The 19970-nt window shown below is 37.1% G+C and overlaps 1 protein-coding gene across 5 annotated transcripts in view; it reads right to left on the bottom strand.

Moving 5' to 3' along the window:
* Positions 1–335: 335 nt before the first annotated feature.
* Positions 336–19970, bottom strand: part of LOC105033501 (homeobox protein HOX1A) — a 37561-nt gene continuing 17926 nt past the window's right edge. For 3 of the 5 annotated variants that reach the window (XM_010908333.4, XM_010908332.4, XM_073251854.1), the window contains 9 exons: positions 15774–15861; positions 15178–15663; positions 12350–12515; positions 12117–12240; positions 11906–12021; positions 11162–11767; positions 9470–9853; positions 1923–2012; positions 336–1829 (listed from right to left, as the gene is read on the bottom strand). In XM_010908333.4, coding sequence (XP_010906635.2) covers positions 1551–1829; positions 1923–2012; positions 9470–9853; positions 11162–11767; positions 11906–12021; positions 12117–12240; positions 12350–12515; positions 15178–15663; positions 15774–15820 — 2298 coding nt within the window. In that variant the 5' untranslated portion in view covers positions 15821–15861 and the 3' untranslated portion in view covers positions 336–1550. Of the gene's footprint in view, positions 1830–1922; positions 2013–8947; positions 9273–9469; positions 9854–11161; positions 11768–11905; positions 12022–12116; positions 12241–12349; positions 12516–15177; positions 15664–15773; positions 15862–19970 lie in introns of those variants that run through there. The other 2 variants (XM_010908334.4, XM_073251855.1) reach the window with 2 other exon arrangements.

The following is a 19970-nucleotide window of genomic DNA, read 5'->3' as shown; positions in this document are numbered from 1 at the left end:
TGTTCATTGAGATAATAGAATCCATGTCGTCCGATCTAATCAACAAACCAGTTAACCAATGCCCTTTTGTCAATGAAGACATGGCACATCATACATCCAACAATTGCCTGCATGAACGACTAACAAAAATGTTGACCGCTATTAAGACAATCCATATCCCATCCAATTGACAAATTAATTGACAACGAATGCCCCTTTCGATTAATGAGTAGAGCTGAAACACAACTACTGTTTGCGTATAAGATGAATTAACCTCGCAAGGGGAACAAGCTTTAAAGCTTAAATACAAAAAGTTCAAAACCATCCAAAATTTTCCAAATCCTCTTTTGCTGAGATAAGAAGAATTCATAAAGTTTGATTTAATTGGCCGATAAGTTGATAACCACCACATTTTGACCAACTAATAGCGCTGAAAATGTACGTCATGCACCGTACAAAGTGTACAGTCCTAGCATAGAGAACAAGCTTTTTGTGTGTTTTGGCAGCAATTTTCACAGCCTTAATAAATACTAGTAAAGTCTGATAACAAGATATGGAATTGCATAGAAATGGAAGCACAGAAATCCCAAATCGTACGAGACCACCAATCTGTCATACTATTGGCCCCTTAACGATATGTGCAGCCTTAAAAGGATATCAGAAGAAGAATAAGCTTCAAAGAATTGATACACAAGCCTGCAAACCAATCATAAATGCCTTCAATAACACCCCTCATGCAACAGTCCTAAAACCTCGCACCGCTGGATAGAGGTTCAAACCCATAAAATCCTCTAAACAAAAGAGAGGCCCCAAGATCGAACCAAGATGGTGGCAAGCCCTTGATCACAGGTGTGGATCAAAAGAAAAACAAGCTAGTATTGCTGTATTCTTCAATTATGAGTCAACAATCTTGATGAGAAAATGCAGGGTTTGAACAAGGTGGGCTATACCCTGAAACAGCAATCAAACTTCATTTTCTGTTTGCACTGCCACTTTCCTAGAAACTGAATTTGGGCATTGAGAGAAACCTCAAAGCATCTTGTCCTCCCACAAAATCTTTTGTCCATTCAGATAAAGAACAAAACAAATGTCACAGCTACTTTTCTCAAAACATGATTAATATCAGAAACATGTTCTATCAGCCGTCCTCAAAAAGCTAGACATTGTTACACAGTTTTGTGCTTCTTCTCCCACGCGTACCGAGCAAAATTAGCGCATAAAAACAAGGGGCACTTGAATCGGCTCAATTTGCTTCCCATTTTTCGTAGTGACATAAATTACTTGGTGAAGACATCCAGTGCAGTCCAACACAAAAAATTACCAAGCATAAACCGTCAATGGTTTTGTCCACAATTTGTGATAGATAGGCCGTGCATGCTCCTCCATTACAAACTTGCTGACAGTGCTTGTCTCTCCTCCAAAATTCACTGATTCCACAACTTTCCACCTGGTATAAACACCCACACTCTTTTGAAAGAATCCAACAAATTTCATGCTCGGAAGAGCCAAGCTACCATCGGATGATCCCCAGAAATGTTACCTGCTCTTTCTCCTCTTTCTCAGTTCACGTTCTATTGCTTTCTTCCGGTTATTCTCCTGTGTATCTTTCCTTTTTTCTCCACTGCTGGTGTCACGTCCAGCTCCAACCTCATCATTTCTTTCTCCAACAGATTTTTTCCCTTTGCTTCCATTGCTAGCGTAATTCCTAACTCCCCCTTGTCAGGCTTGTCGTTGTTTCCTTTAGCCTTGGTTGAGCTGGTGCCTTCTTCAGGAGTAGAGACTACCGCATGATTGGCTTCCTTGGCAGACACTCGCATGCTATGGCGTGCATTCTCGAACCATTTACCGATCTGTAAGCACATTAGCACAGTAAGGTAATCATGATGTATGTGTGTGTGCAAGAGAGAGAGAGAGGGAGGGAGTTGCTTCATGAGAGATTAGACCTGTCGACTGGTCATCCCAAGTTCTATTGCTAGCCTTTCTTTTGTCTCCCGGCTAGGATATTGGTTTTCTTTGAAGGAATCATGAAGTTTCTGCCAAAAAAAGAAAAATAACTATAGGTAATATTTTGCCAGCTAATAAAAATTTTGAAGATCATCAACTTCAAGCAAGCATTTCTTTGAGAACTGGGAAGGCAGAGAAGGCAGAAAAAAGGGTTTTCTTCGTCCCAATTCAGTAAGGTTTGTTCCTCCCAAATCACCTCCTGTAACCAGAACTCTCAGATCAATCTGTCAAAAAAAGTGCAGACCTTAGCCACTGGCCACAGTATTGCATATCATGGACAGGATAAAACAGGAGACTCCATCTCTTCACATCCTTCTTGGCAGACACTCATTAAAAGCTCTCTTGCACGAAGAGATACCATTTGTCGCGACACAAGGCCTCACCCAAAAGGCAAGCTGAAAGATGTTATTTGAGTTCTTTAGCCCTATATAAGTACTCAAGATCTGCCTAGTGGATAGCCAGTGTAAGTCTAAACACAGCCGCATGGGCCTTGCAAAAATCAAATTGGAAACAACTTGCCACAAGTTTTAAACAGGCACATCCTTATCAAAAAATTCTATGGCGAGATGGTTTAAGGAAATTCATTGCACTAGCAACTTAAAGTGGTAATTGGATCTTCACCCCAAGGTGATGAAAATGTTAATTCTATTTAGTTAAGGCAAAAGTCTTCAACAAATAATTGAAGAAATTATCTTCATTGTTAGAGATTGGTTTACAGCTATGTCCAGTGGCAGCAGCAGGAGATTCTAGAAGTTTGAGAACTCCTTGATCATCTCTCTATACTTTTCCATGGTAACCGCAAAATTTCTATATAGACCCCAAGAAATCTTTCCACTGCAGCATCAGCCCCCTCTATCCAAAATTCTGGTCTAATCCCTGCATTTCAGCAACTACTCAAGAATTGAGAACACCGGTCGGATCACAACTGTTGTTGTTCTTTGTATTTAAAATGTTTTTTTGGGAGAGAAATTTGTAGTCAGAATTGTTTTATACACCTAAGAGAGAAGCATGTATTAGGAGTCTTCCTTTAGATAATATGACAAATATAGACTTCCTTTAAGGCTTGACAAGTTCCTGATTGGAGGGAACCACAGCAGCCACAGTAATTTTCACATTTTATCTCCCTAAATTTATATTATTTCACCTTCTACACTCATGTTCCTGGAGTCTTTGGACTCTCTCTCTCTCTCTCATCCCAATTGCTGAGGATTCAAGTCTCATTTCCAAACAGCCTCCTTTCAAAGTCTTCCATATCCACTATAATTCTGCCAGTATACATTCAATAAGATTTGCAACTTAATTTATCTTGTTAAATGTATAAAAAATAGTGAAGTGTTTTTTTTATAGATTCTATTAAAAATGCGTTTGTTTTATTCAAAAAATCATACCTGAAAATATCTTATATATGCATTAAGCATAAAAAATCTTTTTATTTTATTGATAATCTTTATCAAAGTTAAAATTTATCAATCACCTGCATGATATGTCTATGTAGTTATGCACGTCAAGTTCTATTTTTATAGTATTTTCTATGTAATGCTTTTTTGTTCTTTCATTTGTTTATCCATGATAGCTCTCTACTTGTCAAAGCAGCAGAATAGAAATTAATTAGAAAAGAGTTTTTGAATAAATAATAAGGAAAAGCTAGGGAATACTATGTAAATGTTAAAATTTTAGAACTTGAGTTCCATTGGCATTATAGCTTTTAGAAATAATTATATCATCAAATCTTTCTATGATAAGGGATGTCTTGCTTTGGCATTCATTTCCACTTTTCAAACACAATAGTTGTTGCACAACGAACCACCCACCAAACCCCCCACCCAACACCAAAAACACACACACAGAGAGACCTAATTGGTGTTCATCAAGAAAATGAAGAATGTATGGAGAAGAGGAAACAAGAGGAGATGAGAGAGTAAGCTGAACTTTATAATGAGGAGGAGATCTTCTGTTGTTTGATAGATGAGATAGCCGGGGGCAGAACCAGGAATTTCCTCCTTATGAACACCAGACAACAGAAGATCTCCTCATTCATTATGAAGTTTGGTTTACTCTCTCATCTCCTCTTGTTTCCTCTTCTCCATACATTCTTCATTTTATTGATGAACACCAATTAGGTCTCTCTCTGTGTGTGTTTTTCGTGTTAAAGTAAAATGTTCAGACAAAATACAGACCAGATCTTGAAGAAATGAGTTGGTGAACTAGCACGTAGCAAAACCTGGTGAACGAATTGAATATGCATCAAGAAGAGAAACTAAGAGTAGGAGAGTGAGAATGTCAATGGCAAAAATGCAACCCTTCTCATCACGCCCAGAATGAAGATTAAACAAACATGATCCACTTGTGCAAACATGCCAAAAACCACAAACCCATTACTTATTTACTTTCACAAATCTGATATTATTCTCGACACTCATAAAAATATCCAACGTGCTCTTACGCTTTCAAGCCAGTTTGAAAGGTAATTTGATCTGCCAGTCAATACTGAAGTAATTGCATGATTTCCTGCCTAACAATTAGCTTCAATGTATTAAAAGTATTTTGCAAAAATGGCTGCAGCATTTTCATATTTGCAGGATCAACGCTTTTTTCTCCAGATCTGCAAGATCAACGATTTTTCTTTTCTGACCAAATTGCCTCTGGCCTCATACATAGATTCAATGGGACTTGAGCATATATTATACAGTTTACATATTTAGACTAATTAGTGCACACATTTAGACTAGGTACGTTTAACAAGAGGTTTAATCTAAAATAATTAGCTGCATGCATGTAAACTATTTGGTGCTTATAGATAAACCAGTAAAAAGTGTGCGGTACACACATTTAAACAAATTAATGCATTATAGAGATGCAGACATCTAAATTAATTAGTGTACAAATTCATTGAGATACACAAATGGGGAGAAAAAAGGTGATTCTGCAATTGTGAAAATGTGCATGGTCATTTTTGTAAAATGCCCATACTATGATGCACCACCAAAGACGAACAAGAATTTGTGCTTGCAAGCAAATAACGAGATATCAGCTAGTCAGCCGTAAAAGCACATTCAAGATCACTCCAGCTATGATACCTGTAGAATTTTACCAAGGAAAAATTTCTACTCTAGCCCATCTATCTTGGGACTAAAGGTACCAACTTGACATATCAATACCTATGTTACAACCCAAGCCAGTTATCAAAGCTCTAATAATACTAATCACCACCACATAAAGATACCTATAAGACATATCATCTTTCTACCCCACCTTTCCTCAAGTCAACCTTCCCACCCAGATAGTCTCTACTTGACCTCTTTTTTTTGCAACCGTCCTTAAAATTAGAAGGAAAAAAGGTGACAAAAAGGCCCTTTTCAGCCACCATGTCCATGTTTTATTAAATGCATCACCTCACCATCAAGAATAATGTCTCCAAGTTCCATCCTCACACTCTCACCCTTGACCAACCTATCTTTATCACATTTACAACGACTTGTCTTCCAGTCCACTTTTCCAACATATGCCCAGTGAGCTTCTCGTTCTGCAACCTTATATAGTAAACAATGTGAAATCCATCATTCAATAATTAACAACACCCACATGCAAACATAACTTCTCAAAACTGCATGGCACTTAAATGGTGACAAAAATGTCAATTTTCATTGGACCATATTCTGTGGATAGGAATAAATGTGCCGTATATACTACCATAAATCAACTAATGACACAAGAGAGAGTAGTCAAGTAGTGAATAAAAATTAGAATGCAGTCAATCATTTCCCCTCCAAAAATAAGTATTCATTTGATTGTTTGGCAGCATAAACTTGACCTCAGGCAAGGGCATATCCACGATTTTTTTTTTTATTAAAGAAATTCCCAACTTGTTCAGAACATGAAACTCCCATGGGTAAAAGTAGAATCTGTGCTCTGCTCCAGATTTCCACCATTCTCTCCAGAAGGCTGTCCAACTGGTTAGGTGCATGGAAAAGCATGACCAAACAGGCCTAAGATCTAACACAGAAGAGACCAGCATAGGAAGCTAGTAGACACCAAGTGATATGGCATTAGACAATAATGCCAGCCAGAAATCAATTGACTCAGGTTAGTAACTTGAACTTAAGCCAGGTTCAAAATAATCCAATGCCAAAAAAATGGCAGCATTACATACATTCAAGTATTCAACACAAACAAGTGCTCTGTTAAATACTTGCATGAACCTGAGATCAATGGATGTGGTTATGGATTCAAGTTCAAGTTTAATCTAGACTGGTTCAGTTCCAAGGCAATGCATCAGTCTACTGGATTCAACATTGATATAACTCAGTAAAGCTGATCAAGTTTTAGGAACTAACAACACATGATGATGTATCCCATCTACATGACATCACTATTTATAATATGTCATGTAAGAGAGTTTGGTCTGCTATTGATCTTAGCCTAGCGATTTTGCTTTCCTTTTTAATGTTGGTGGAGTTGTAGTGGGCCAATTACCCCCAGCATGAGTCCTAGATCATGGAGGGAGCCACCGGAGACCATAAATGAAGTCCTCATATCCACTTCTGCATGCAAAAACTACAATTTGTTCCTTGAATGCAAAATTGTAAGATAGAAGTCTGTGCCAACACCCAGATAAATGATGAACAGCACCTCTGTGAGCCATGGTGCTGATTTCACAAGTTAACAAAGCCTATCGTTCTTCATTCATTTTTTTCCCTTTCCTATATACTTTGTTTGCTTTCACTTGCTCTGTTGCTTATGCTACATCTTTATGTATCACTTCCACTTGCTAGCCCAAATCTCACACAACCTGCAAACTCGAGTCTTGCATCAGTCACCTATCATCAACCTCATGGAAAATTTAAATTATGCATCGCACCTTTCCTACAAAGAATAATAATAACTTTTCTACTTAATTGGCAAATCCTATGCTATAGCAAATGGCCACTAAGCAATAGTCGTCTACCCACCAAACATTATTTAAAAAAAAAAAGAAAAAAAAAAGAAGCTAAATTAGTTACCATCAAGAACCCTCCTTTGGTTGTTCATTCATTATTGATTAAAGAATCCAAATTGGTTGTTCTGTCTTAGTTTTCCTCCTATCATGACCAGGCCCCATATCACCCATTGTCGCTTCCTCACCAGAGGGGAGAGATTTTATTACTTCTATCACCAGACTATAAAAGCACCACCAGCAAAGCAACAAAATCAACTCATGACATGATAACCACTTGATGCACTTCCCTACAACTAACCTCTTAAAACCTCTTTTTGAGATCTTTACATTCACATTCAATTGCATAATTTCATGATTTTAGCAACCTTTAACAGCATCTTCCTCGATGCCGATACTCAGACAGACAATCCGAGGAAGAATACCAAAGCATTCAAGTCATCCCCAACATAAGAGAACAGCAGAACAAGTATTATTTGACTTCAAGAACTGCTGTACGAACTGTCCTATAAGGCATGTGCAGCCTAAAAAGCACACGACTCCACAAGTCCATTGAGAGACAGACCACTCCTGCAACAGCTATGTAATTGCATGATCCTTTCCCTTGTCATCTAAGAAAGGAAAGTGGAACATCAATCTCCCCCCAAGTACCAAAAGCCCCTTTGATGACTGCACGATTAGCAGGATTAGACTTCCAAAGACAACCCACTGGGAGAACATAGCAACTAATAGAACACAAAACCTGCATTTCAATTAAATGCAAGCCCCACATTTCCAACTGAAACAAATTCCAGATATGTTCAAACACAGGAGACATTCTAACATCCCAAATTCCATACATGTAGGGTTTGAACTATCTGAAGCAGATATACCCCGTGTACTCATTTGAGAAAGGAAATTCAACCCCTGAAATCATTCAGCAACTTTTGGGTTCATAGTAATGCGATAGGTTAACCTCGTTACAAAGTACAAGTAATCTAGTATAGAAAATCATCGACCTCAGTCAGTTATGTTATTAAAATGGTACAGTATAGACAAGTATATCCACAAACAACATTTTAAATCCCATGGGACAACCATGTCCCGGTTTTTCCATGAAATGAGATGCTCCACTATCTCGTCTTGTCTTGGTGATAATTCCAATTGAGAGTCATGTAGGTATCCTCCCTCTCTCTCCCCTTCTTTTTTCCTCTCCTCTCCTTTTCTTTCTTTCTCTTCTTTCTTTCTTCATTTCTTGTTTTTCTTTCTTTACTTCTTCCTTCTTTCCTCCCTTTTTCTCTACCTTCCTTCCTTTTCTTTTTCTTCTTCTTTCTTTTTTTATCCCTTCATATGCTTCTTTCTTAACTTTTTTCTTCTTTCTCTTTCCTTTCTTCCATCTTTCCTTCAATTTTTTTATTTTGTACCTTCCTTTCTTCCGTTATGTTTTCTTCTTTCTTTTCACTTTTCCTTTTCTTTATCCTTCATTTTCCTCTTTTCTTTTTTCTCCTCCTTTTCCCGCACAGATGAGTTTCGAAGTCTCAACCCCATCCCGACCCCTTTTTTTTCATAGAAATGGGACAGGACACCCAAGACGCCCCCCGTCCTACAGAAACTTAAAACCTTGTCTACAAATGTGTTTCATAAGTAAAACTCACAAAATATCCATACGATGTGATCAAACAACGTTGATATACCACAAAGGTAACAGCTTACCAAGCTGGTAAAGTCTTTGGTAGTTGTATCAAAAGACCTAGGATCGAATCTTGACTTAATAGGGTTTGGGGACTTGTGTAGCACATTGACTATAGGCCCTTTCTATCAAAAAATGTTGATATTCTAACAGTACACAATTTATTATTCAACAAATCCCCTATTGTGAGACTCATCATGGAATGTTGTCTGAACTCCTACCAAGCAGTCATTCACTATAGGACAGTCCTTCAACAGCATTATCAACTAAAGCATTTCCCTGAACAAAGATAAAAAGTACAATGTTCTGCTACCAATAATCTAAAATGGTATTAGAGGATTCTACTGCCATCGGAACTCATATCTAGGACAACCTTGTAAAGCAATTGTATTCAAGAAGATTTTTAGCAATATATATACACAGCAGTAAAATTTCACAAAACATGGACTGGCATCAAGCTCCTATCAAGCAGATTGTTCTGCTAGTAATAACCATATAGTCATTGCATGGATTCTACAGGCACCAAAACAAAAAGGACTGACAACCTTGTACAGTTATGGATATTCAAGATGTTTAAAATATAGATATAGACAGCCGCAGAATTCCAAAAGAAGAAATTTGGCAAATAACTTCATCATAGATTAGGCTGTAGCTGAAAAGGGGAGTGACCAGTCAAGATTATAGAACCTGTAAATTGCAACATGCTGGTATGCTTAGATACTGTAACATACAAAAGAAAATCCACAGAACATGAACTATCCAAGGAAAAGCTAGAAAAAGCTGAAACGCCAGCCTATCCTCCAGTGAAGATAGAGACCAATAACAATCTATCATACACCAAAATAATTCAACAAAATAAACACAAGAAATTCAGATTGCAATACCTGAGTGACTACTGGATCAAAACGCCTTTGAACAGAAGTAGTTGCCCCATCTCCATTAGAATCAGGCTCCCAAGGATCATCATGCTTTTGCGTGTGATGCAGAGAAGCAGATTGCAGCTTTTGTTGATATGCTTTTTTGGGAGTATCTTCACTCGTTGCAAGTAAAACTTGCTTTTGAACTAAATCTGACTTTGTTACAATGTTTTCCACTGTAGCCTTTCTCTTGGCCCTCCCAGAGCTTCTGTAATTCTCGGTAGATTTAGATCTTGCCTTTAATACATCAGTCTCTTCTACATGGTCATCTTTCTTTCCTTTTTTCAGTGCATTCTTATCAGACCAGTCTTCATCATCACTTGAATCAGAAGATGCTTTACCATAAGTCTCCTGTAAAATTCAAGATCAGACAAACTCAAGTAAAGACAGTGAAATACCTGACATGGTAGACAATTTCCATAATAAAATTAAAGTTGAGTCAGCCATCTAGAAAGTGGAACAACAGGGTAACATAAAACCCATTAACATACAAATATGTGCGGAATTATATAGAAGCAGTATGAATAAAAGAACCAAATATTAAGTCATATCCATAAGCTAAGTGGCAATGATATCTAAAAAAAGGAAAAGCAGAATAAACATCAATGTGCCTTGCATGGTTCACCTTAATTTGGAGCTGTTCACTAAAAAGAAGCTTTCAAGGCATATCACACTTAAAAAAGATAACACGAATACATACATCTGGATAAATATATAAAAGAGGGTTTAAATTCCAAGCAGCCTGAGGACCCATTCTCAGAAAGCAAATGGGTAGAAACATTGAAGGACAAACCTTGGATAAGCATTGACTAGGATACGTCCAGAAATCAGTAAAGATAGAAGTTAGATATGCTTAGCTAATTGAATGCAGAAAAGCCTCTGTAGTGCAATATTTGATGATACACTAAACTCAGACTTCAAGAAACACTGTACCTCCTCAACAGGTGTAATAGAACCTAAGTTCTCTATTTCTCTTAACATACAGCTTATTATCACAGTAACTAATCAGGTTTCAAGGACAGTTATAAATTTCACAGGATGCTTTTTCAATATCTTCTATCATCATACACCAATCTAGCATTTTATCTCTTAAAATAACAAATGTGATACGGCAATAGCCTTGACAATTACAACTGACAGTGGCTTCATATCTTGGCCTTTAAAGCTATGTTGTATCAGTCTGGCAGAAAGGAGATTCTCTTCTACAAAGTAACTTCAAGATCAACTTTGGCTTTTCTTGCTTTATATGAACAAACCTACTTGGTCCAATTTGAGAGGAAGGGTTTAATTCTGTTGACAGAGGCAAACCAAAGGAAGAATAATCTGGCAGATACTATTAAGTATTGACCAAAATTAGGAGAATGCTAGACATTATGAATGAATACAAATTACCAACAAGAACCTCATCTCATCTATTTGCAATTGTGCATGTGTAATTACTAAAATGTATGATAGAAAAGACCAGAATAGCAATATCCCTGAAACCCCTGCACATGATATACACAATTAGAATGGTGCTATTCACTTGAACTGAAACCTCATCTCTATATATTCACATATATAGACGCACAGCGAATACTTCGGTATATAGACATCTATATAATTACATATACATGTATAAACATGCATGTGTCTGTATTTGAGGGAAGGGAAACTTACATCATATAGCTTCTTGTAATCTAAACGATCACGCTGCCTTTTTCCTGACACAGGTAAGGCATTCTTTTGGCTCGGGTCTGGCTCCAACATGGAAGGTTGCTCAGAATTTGTTGCATTTTCATTTCTATCACTCACACGTTCTCCTTCACCAGAAGGTTCTAATGGCTTGAGATTTGGTAATGAAGAAGCTGAAACTTCATCAGTACCTCCACTCTTGCTAAGCTCAGCACAGAAGTCATCAGAATCCGACGTGAAGTCTGATTCATCCGAACCTGAACTTTCCTTCTGGATTTCCTTATCAGGATCTGGACCCTCAGGGTCATAATCATCATCTTCTGAATCATCAGAGGATAATCCAATATCCTCGTAATGTTTTCTCTTCTCTGAAGGCCCTGAATCCTCAGATGAGTAGGTAAAATATGATTCTTCAGAACTTGATTGTTCTTCATGATCTTCTTCAGAACTAGATTCTTCCATATGATCTTCTGTATCAACTTCCAGTACATCAGGATCATAGTTGTCGTCCTCCGAATCATCTGACGGGAGATTGGATAAATCATATTGCTTGTCACTATTTGCAATAGCAGCTGCTTCAGGAAAAACTTTCTGCACAAAGTATAAGATATCCTGATTTGGAATATGCTCAACAGCTCTCATGGAATGAACTGTCAATATAATGCAGTATACCTATATAAACCCATCCATACAAAGAAAATGGCTTACAATTTGCACATTAAGACTTACCTCCCACGAGTCCTCAATTGACAGGTCACTACTTCCCTGAAATTCACTCAGCAAGTCAATGCAATCTACCTTGCAATCACATGCAGGACACAACCATCCTTCGTCTCCAGAAGGAACTGAGAGAGAGCAATTAAGCATAATTCAAGAAATCAGAAATATCACCCTCATTTCAAAATGATAAAACAAGCAGAAATATAGGTCCAAATATTACTGTTTTCACTCAGAAGTGGGGGATCCAAACACTTTTGGTGAAACCCTCTATCACAAGCACCGTCGCAAAGTATGATATCATTATCAACTGATAAGTCTTTCGAACTACATTTGGCACAAAATATCTGCAATACGATGAAAAATGTTTATCAAAAGTAGACCCAAATACCATAGAGTAAGACAGGACATTATGAAAGAGCATATACTTTGAGTAGATCAAATTAGGACACATACATCCTCACTGCAAATTTGTCCATCAGAATCAAATAAAGATTCCTGAAGCCTGCCCGCAGAAAGCAAGGAGTCTAGACACCGAAATGAGTCACGAATTTTCAATTTGCAGCGTAAAATTTCAGACTTGGCTCGTTCAAGCTCCTTCTCAGGCCTGAGCTTTTCCAAGCTGCAAATTTATGCAGCTGTTATACATTTTTTTTTTTTAAATGACAATTATTTACAAGCATCATGATAGGCACATAGGAAGTAATGTATGTAATACTAAAGCATGATTAAAAGAAGCCCCAAAAATTTAAGATGCTTCCTTTGCATAAAGGGCTCTGGATGTAAATGAAAATATGTTCTACATTGGTAATATTTAAATTCAGAAAAGAGAAAAACAAACAAAGGAGCTGTTTGGAGCCTTGTCATTGAAATTGCAATACAACCCAAGTCGTATTGCAACTCCAGTTGCGGTAGTTGACTTTACAAAGAAGCACACATTTTTATGTTTGGAGGAGAGTTTGGGCATCTTTGACAGACATTCTGTCAAACGCCTTGCAAGTGGACGCCAAGTTGGAAAACTCGACATACATGGAGATGAGGTGTTCTAGAAGAAGAGATAAGAAATGAAGTTATCGGTGGCAAGGGCATGGACATGGACCTAGGCACCCATGGGAAGGGAGCGGGTAGCAATGGAGGCCCTCATAAGGGCAAAGAAGGTGAAGGAGAATGATAGAGGAAGTGGAAGACAGGGGAAGAAAAAGATGAGGTGCAGTGGAAAAGGATGGCACAATTAAGTCCAAGGCAGAGGTGGCTATGGGTCTCTAGAGGTGATGGGCTGGCGACAACATCATAGTGGGGAGGGATTTGAGAGCAGGGAGGGGGAGGGGAAGAAGAGGGGAAGGGAAGGAGGAAGAGGAAAAATTTTTTTAATTAAGATACCTACTTAAGTGTTTGCAACTCAACCTGCAGCCATTTTGACCACAAGTCGCCCTACCACAAGACAACTATGAGTTGCGGCCCAACAAGTGACTCAATTTACTATGTAATTCAAGTAGCACGCATCCAACAAGCAGGCTGGCCAGCATTTGCAACTTGTACCGTACACGGCTCCACTTACAAGACTCCAAATAGGCCCAAAATTAAAAATAAAATGAGGCAAAATAACAATACTCCAAATAACATCAACTAAAATTACCAAAACAATAAAATTTGTTGAAAGTAAGAAATGCAGATGTATAACTCCACATTGTTTTATTGGGTTAGGCAGAGGTTGAACATGAGTTGGTAAAGCAGAACTTGGACATCTGCAGCTTGAAATGCATGTAGTTGGGATTACATGAGGTTGTAGTTGCTGCATTTGCAACAACATTTCCAATATTTGTTTCAATAATTTTGTTGTTAGAGTAAAATAAAATCTAATGTTTGTTTGCCTGTAAATGAGAACTGCAACTGGATTTGATCATACTATTAAGGTATATTAAATATCTCTCCACCAGCTACTGTCCTTATTGTACTTAAACCTATCATAAAGATGCCTCTAAAGCTTTTTTCAAATGCCATAGTTTGTCTTGTGGCCAATTTAGCCACAAAACATGATACTCTGTAAAAGAGTCATCAAATGCAGTTTGACTTATAGGATATTAGTCTAGTTATAGCAAATCCAAACACTAGAAAAGAGCCGCCTCTTGCAAGTTGCAACTGGAGTTCACTTACACCCCATTGCAGGTGTCCAAACATATTAGAGACTATTTGGCCAATAAGTTTTGTTAAAATGGATATATAAAAACTCAAAATGAATGAGTTTCAACAAAACAATTGTTTGGTTGGTTTCCACAAAACATGTTTTGCCAAAATTGACATGTCACAGAACCTAAAAATTGAATTTTATGAAAAGAACAAGTCTCCCATAGTTTCATAAAATCTTTAGCATGGAGAATCATGTTTTACAGATTTTTCTTTTAGTAAAACTCACTGGCAACCAAACAGCCCCTCGGAGACTTCAGCAACTCTACAAATGTGACGTACACGTCTCCGCCTCTTATCAATAATTTTGGCAGTAGCTGCCTATTTAAATTTACAAATACATTATGTTTGATGTTTCTTGAGCATTTTTTCTTGAAACCATGAAAAGCTGAACTGACCCAAACTGCTGTACTGAATCAAACCAATGTTGGCCCTGGATGGTTCACCCATTTGGAACTTCAGACTGGTTCCTTTACAATACCCTCCCCACCCTATTCTACCAAGGGTCCAAAAGTTTGACTCTCTCGCACTTGCACGCAAACCGCCCCCCCCCGCCCAGCATCCCTCCCCCCTCCCTTCATCGATCAGCACTTCTCTCCCCTATTGGATGCCGATCGTGCCTCTCTCCCCTCTTCGATGCCATCAGGTAATCTCTCTCTCTCTCCCCCCCCCCCCTCCCCACCCCTCCCTCTCGGGTTCCAACACCAACAACTTCCGCTGCTTTTTGTCTCTCTCAACCATTGTTCCATCGCCAATCTCTTCCTCTCTCTCCTTCTCCCTCTCCTCTGCTCCTGTCCCAGTTTCAAGTGCCCCAGAGCGACACAGTAGGGACCCTACCGTACCAAACTGGTCGAAGGCCGGTACAAGCCCTGGTACCATTTCAACAGACCTTGCTTGAAACAAGTATTCTAGTCTCACAACAAGATGGATGAAATAGATAACTTCTCAAAAACGTTATTTTATATAACCAAAACAATGATCAAAAATTAAATGCATATTCAGCAAGAAAATTTACATACATTGGTCAGAGGAATGATAGCCAAAAACAATTCAAAAAAAAGTAACAAATGTTCAAAAATAGGATGTTATGAAGAACAAACCTTTGACCTTTCCATCCTTCACTAGAATATGCATCAATCAAGCTTTGCTCATAGTTTATCCGTGTCAACAAGTACCTTACACGTTTCCTAGTTAGTGAAAATTCATCTTTTGAAGCTCCCTTTACTTTTCCCCTCCTTTTTCTTCTTTTTGTTGTTGGATTTACAGGGGGAGTTACTGACTCAGCAGGAGTCTTGCTTTTCCCCTTTGACATTGATCGTAGAACTCTAACACCATCCAGTGAAGATCTTAAGAAATATCTTTTGCCTCTCAGACTTTGAGAAGCCTTCTTTCCCTTCTGCAATGTTCTTTTTGAGTTCTTTTTTGCACCATGCTTCATATCTGCCTTTTGAGAATTTGGTTTGATGCTTTTATCATGCTCAGCTAGGGTAGTCAATTTGTCAGAATCAACATGGTTGGAGTCTGCACGCCCAACTTCTGTAGAATCATTTTCTATACCTTCAGATTTCAGCCCTTGCTCCTGATGCCTAAAGTTTTGTCCATGGCATACATCATTACTGTTATGGTCTCTATACCCAACAGGAGAAACAATATCCAAGCGATCCATGCAGAAAATTTGGAATGCAATTTTACTCACAAAAAGAAATCCAGATATGTTGCTGTTACCAGTAAGGCCCACAACATAACAGCTAGACTTATTCCATCACGAAACAATGTGATGCCACCTGCAAGGTTGTCAGACAAAAAAGGAAAAAAAAAACTAATTAGCAATAAAGACTAATATGCACAGCAGATTGTACTTCACATATTAGTTCTTGGACCTGTAAGGGTACTCTCAAGGACTTCATGTTTGTACGAGTATCTTGGAAAAGATATTTTAATTTCTTTTTAGTAGATATTGTCTACTAAAGTACTAGGATCTCTTGGGGTTCTAGGCCATTAGAGTGAAAGAGAGGGATGCACATGCTTTTCTCTAGATGATTCTCATTTTGTATAGGGGGCAAATGTTAGCAATTTAGATTTCCCGCCCCCTGCATAATTCATTCTTAACTTTTCCTTTATTGATGAAAGCCCTTCAAAGATTTTAATAAGTATTTGCCCTGTAAATCTGTACATTTTCATTCATGGAGAATTATATTTTGTTGAAATCAAATAAATTCTTTCTGGAACATTCTGTTTAAAGAAATATGTTGCATGTTAAGCATGTTCATTCTTCTTGTTTTCTTGCTCGGCCTGAATGTAGATGTATTTACATTTGTGGATTTCTACACATTGACTGGCACGTGCCAGGCATGTGTATGCAAAGGTAACATGTTTAACTATTAAATTTGGTTCACTTTATGAAACCTGATATCTATAATGTTACACCCAATTCAATCAATAAGCAAGTTTCATAACAACAATCAAAATAAGATCTTCTTAATGATAAAAATATAAATTATGAGTAGCCAACTTGTACAAATAATAACTGCTTCTCTACCAATGTGAACTATAAATTATATTAAAAAATATAGTGGCAGAAAACTATCTAGTTTGAAGTTTGGACATATGGGCTTTAGATTAGGATATGTTTTACATACAAGATGAATCTAAACGATCTTTTTCTTGTCCAAATGGTTTCCACAAAGTATATAAAGTAATAAGATGACTGAGATATTAATATATACTGCAGGCACACAACAAGAAAGCAGCGATAAGGACTTCAAAGTATCATGTTTGCATTCTTAAGATCATTAGTAATATATCTAACACACTATGTAGAATATACTTTAATTGCTTTGAAGTCATGAAGACAAATCCAAATAGCATACTACAGGAAGTGGGAATATGTTAGCTGAAAACATCCCGTATCTATATTAAAATTGCTTCACGTTCTGCTCTTGTTTTTGTTCAAGATAAAATTAGGAGGCCCTTTGGATTTCATTTTAGTTACCTCTAACAAAATATACAAAGCAATTAAGTGCATCTCAAATTAATACAGGCTGCAGGTTTAGAATAAAAACTTACTGATAAAGACATAAAGTTGAAATATTCTCATTTATTAACTGATTGCATTATAACCAAGGTATCTATTGCAGAAAATTTTATTGGTCTGAGGTTATGGCATCAAAGCCAGCTATATGTTTAAATAAAAAGGAGGAAATGACATCATAAACAATTTCATCTCTGATTGTAGTCTTCTACATTACACACACACACACAAAAATGGAAATTCCACGGATCGCTGAGATGCATAAGTCCGATGAATCAGCAGCAATGTGGAATTGAGTTTCTCATCCGGTGGATCTGATCTATATAGATACATATACACACACACACATGTATAATCATGTAGATACATGTATATATATGTGCATGTGTGCGTGCAAGCTTGTGTGTGTGTGTGTTGTGTCGGCTTACAGAAGGAGGCTTCAAAAAATACTAGTATGAAAATAAATACGATAGCAGGGAAATTAAGTTAGAAGACACTATGTAAAATGACATAGTGATCCCTATTGTCAAAATATGATACTTTTCCAACTTAATTCCAGAATATACTAGTTGCATTCCAAGGCAAATTTTAAGTCTGAACCTACAAACATGCAAAGTGAGATCAAATTAACAATAGGCACTAGGCAGGTTCACTTCTAATTCAATAACATCTAGGAAAATAATAAATCGTTAAGTATGAAGAAGAAAAAATAAACTAGTTACAAGGCCATAAGATGCTCATCTTATAATTCCATTTAGTTGCCTTCAGCTTCATCGATATTGTTGTTTCAGTCAAAGTCATTACAAGTACAGCTCCAGCAACTTAGGATTCTTTTTTTTCCCCCTCAGATTACGACACAAGTTGGGATGCTAACAATATTGGATTCGGTTAGATCTCATTGGGAAGTAATTGCTTAAAATTTTCGTCCAGCTGTGTAAGCTCCAGTCCGATTGGATCAGGTAGAATCAGCTATAGCTCCAATGAGGTCGAGTTCGACCATGATGGGTGAAGTTGGATAGGGTCAACCATATCAAAATGGGTGGAAACAGGTATAGCCTCCTTAAAACCGAGTTTAACTTTTAACGAAGTGGAGACATTTAGAAATCAGGTGTGAGCTTTTGCCCTCACTTTTGACAAAACAAATCCCCAAAATTGCCATTTCTAAGTGGACTCCAGTTCAGTCCTGAGCTACACCAAAATCAACGGCTATTAAGTTTGATGGAAACATGATGGGCGTCAAAGTTTGCACTTGATGTAGTACACAAGCAATAGAAATCTTGGATAGTATCTTGCTGACCATATGCTTTGATGTGGAGGACCTAAACGCAAGTTTGGGTCTTGACTTATTTCAGCTTTTTCCTTCAAGGAACTCTTTGTTTACTACTTTCCAGTTTGAAACATTTTGCAATTAAACAGGGGTCTGGAGTTTAATTAGCCAAAAAAAAAGGGGATTATGTGCAAAAAGGGGCTAACTTGCAGAAGAAGCAACCATCCATAAATATGTTAGACTTCTTCCTCTATAGTTTCTAGTATTTGCATATGCTTTCAAGAAAGAAATCAGCTGTTTCTCTCTTTTTTAACATGCAAGTGTGTGCGAAATATGTTGTGAAAACACACGAGGTTAATTATCCAGACCAGTCTAAGACCAGTCTACTTTCTTTTCTCTTTTCTTTCTTACAGCTTTGCATTCCTCTTTCTTTTGGAATTATGCATTCAAATTATCAATTGAAATTCAAGTAAACAAAGAGAAAGTGTATATATAATATCAGCTAATAATAGTAACATCTGCAACCCAAAATCAGTCAAACAATCACTACTATCATCAGTGATCATGCACAAGGCACTAGCTTATTTAAACATAGTTTTTATCAATTTTTATTTTCCAAAAAATTTATAGCATGATGTAAAGTTGCAAGTTTGTTGCATGCACTTCCTTTCAGCGTTCAGCTTATTTCATTCTGTACATCAATTTATCCTCTCTTTTCTTCGTGATCTAACAACACTAGTTAATAAAAAAAAGAAAATGCAACACCTATCATAGAAAAAAGTGTTTGGTTATCTAACACCATACCTATATTTTCAATATACTAAATTATAAAATATTATTATAAGTATTTAATTCAAAAAATAACTTTAGAAATCAAAATAATTCCAAAGAGATTATTTTTATTAAGGGCTTTTGTAATTGGTCCCATGTGCACAATATATATAAAAAATTAATCTCAAACAAAAGTGTTCTTGCCAGATTAATTTGAAATTCATGATAATTTCCATCCCCAGCTTGGGTAGAACCCCAGCATGTCCATGTCGCACCGATTTTGGATCAAATTTTGGTAGCTTGTACGTATCATCGATGCAAACACACTACCTTTTTCCAGAAGTTGAAAAAATCACCCTAAAAAATTTTCAAGAATTCTTTTGTAAAAAAATTAGCCATAAAAATAACCCAGTAAAATTACAATTGTGCCCCTTCTTGAATCTTAATGACTGATCCAAAAATCAATCTGAACAGAAACCAGTCGCTCAGATTATGTTTGAATTTACACAAATTTTTGTATAGATTTTTGAGGATCAACCTAAAATGCCAAAATTCGTTAACGTGGTGTTGGATTCATGCTTTGCAGAATGAATACAACGATCAAATAAGGTTTAGTCTCAATTTCAAGGAGTTCCCACTTAATCTCACCAATTAGTCATGAATTAGTTAGATTATTGATGAAATTTGAAAAAGGCATAAGAAAGGAAATTGCCTAGCTAGATAGCTAAAAAGATGGTTCAATCCAAGACCAAAACTCCTATAGTAACTTGTCCCCTCTTCCTCTCATGTCCATTTTCAAATGGTCAGAAATAAGAAAAAATCAC

Source organism: Elaeis guineensis, chromosome 2 (genome assembly GCF_000442705.2).
Source record: "Elaeis guineensis isolate ETL-2024a chromosome 2, EG11, whole genome shotgun sequence".
NCBI lineage: Eukaryota > Viridiplantae > Streptophyta > Magnoliopsida > Arecales > Arecaceae > Elaeis > Elaeis guineensis.
The sequence above is the reverse complement of the archived record's forward strand: the minus strand, read 5'-3'. Positions and strand labels throughout refer to the sequence as shown.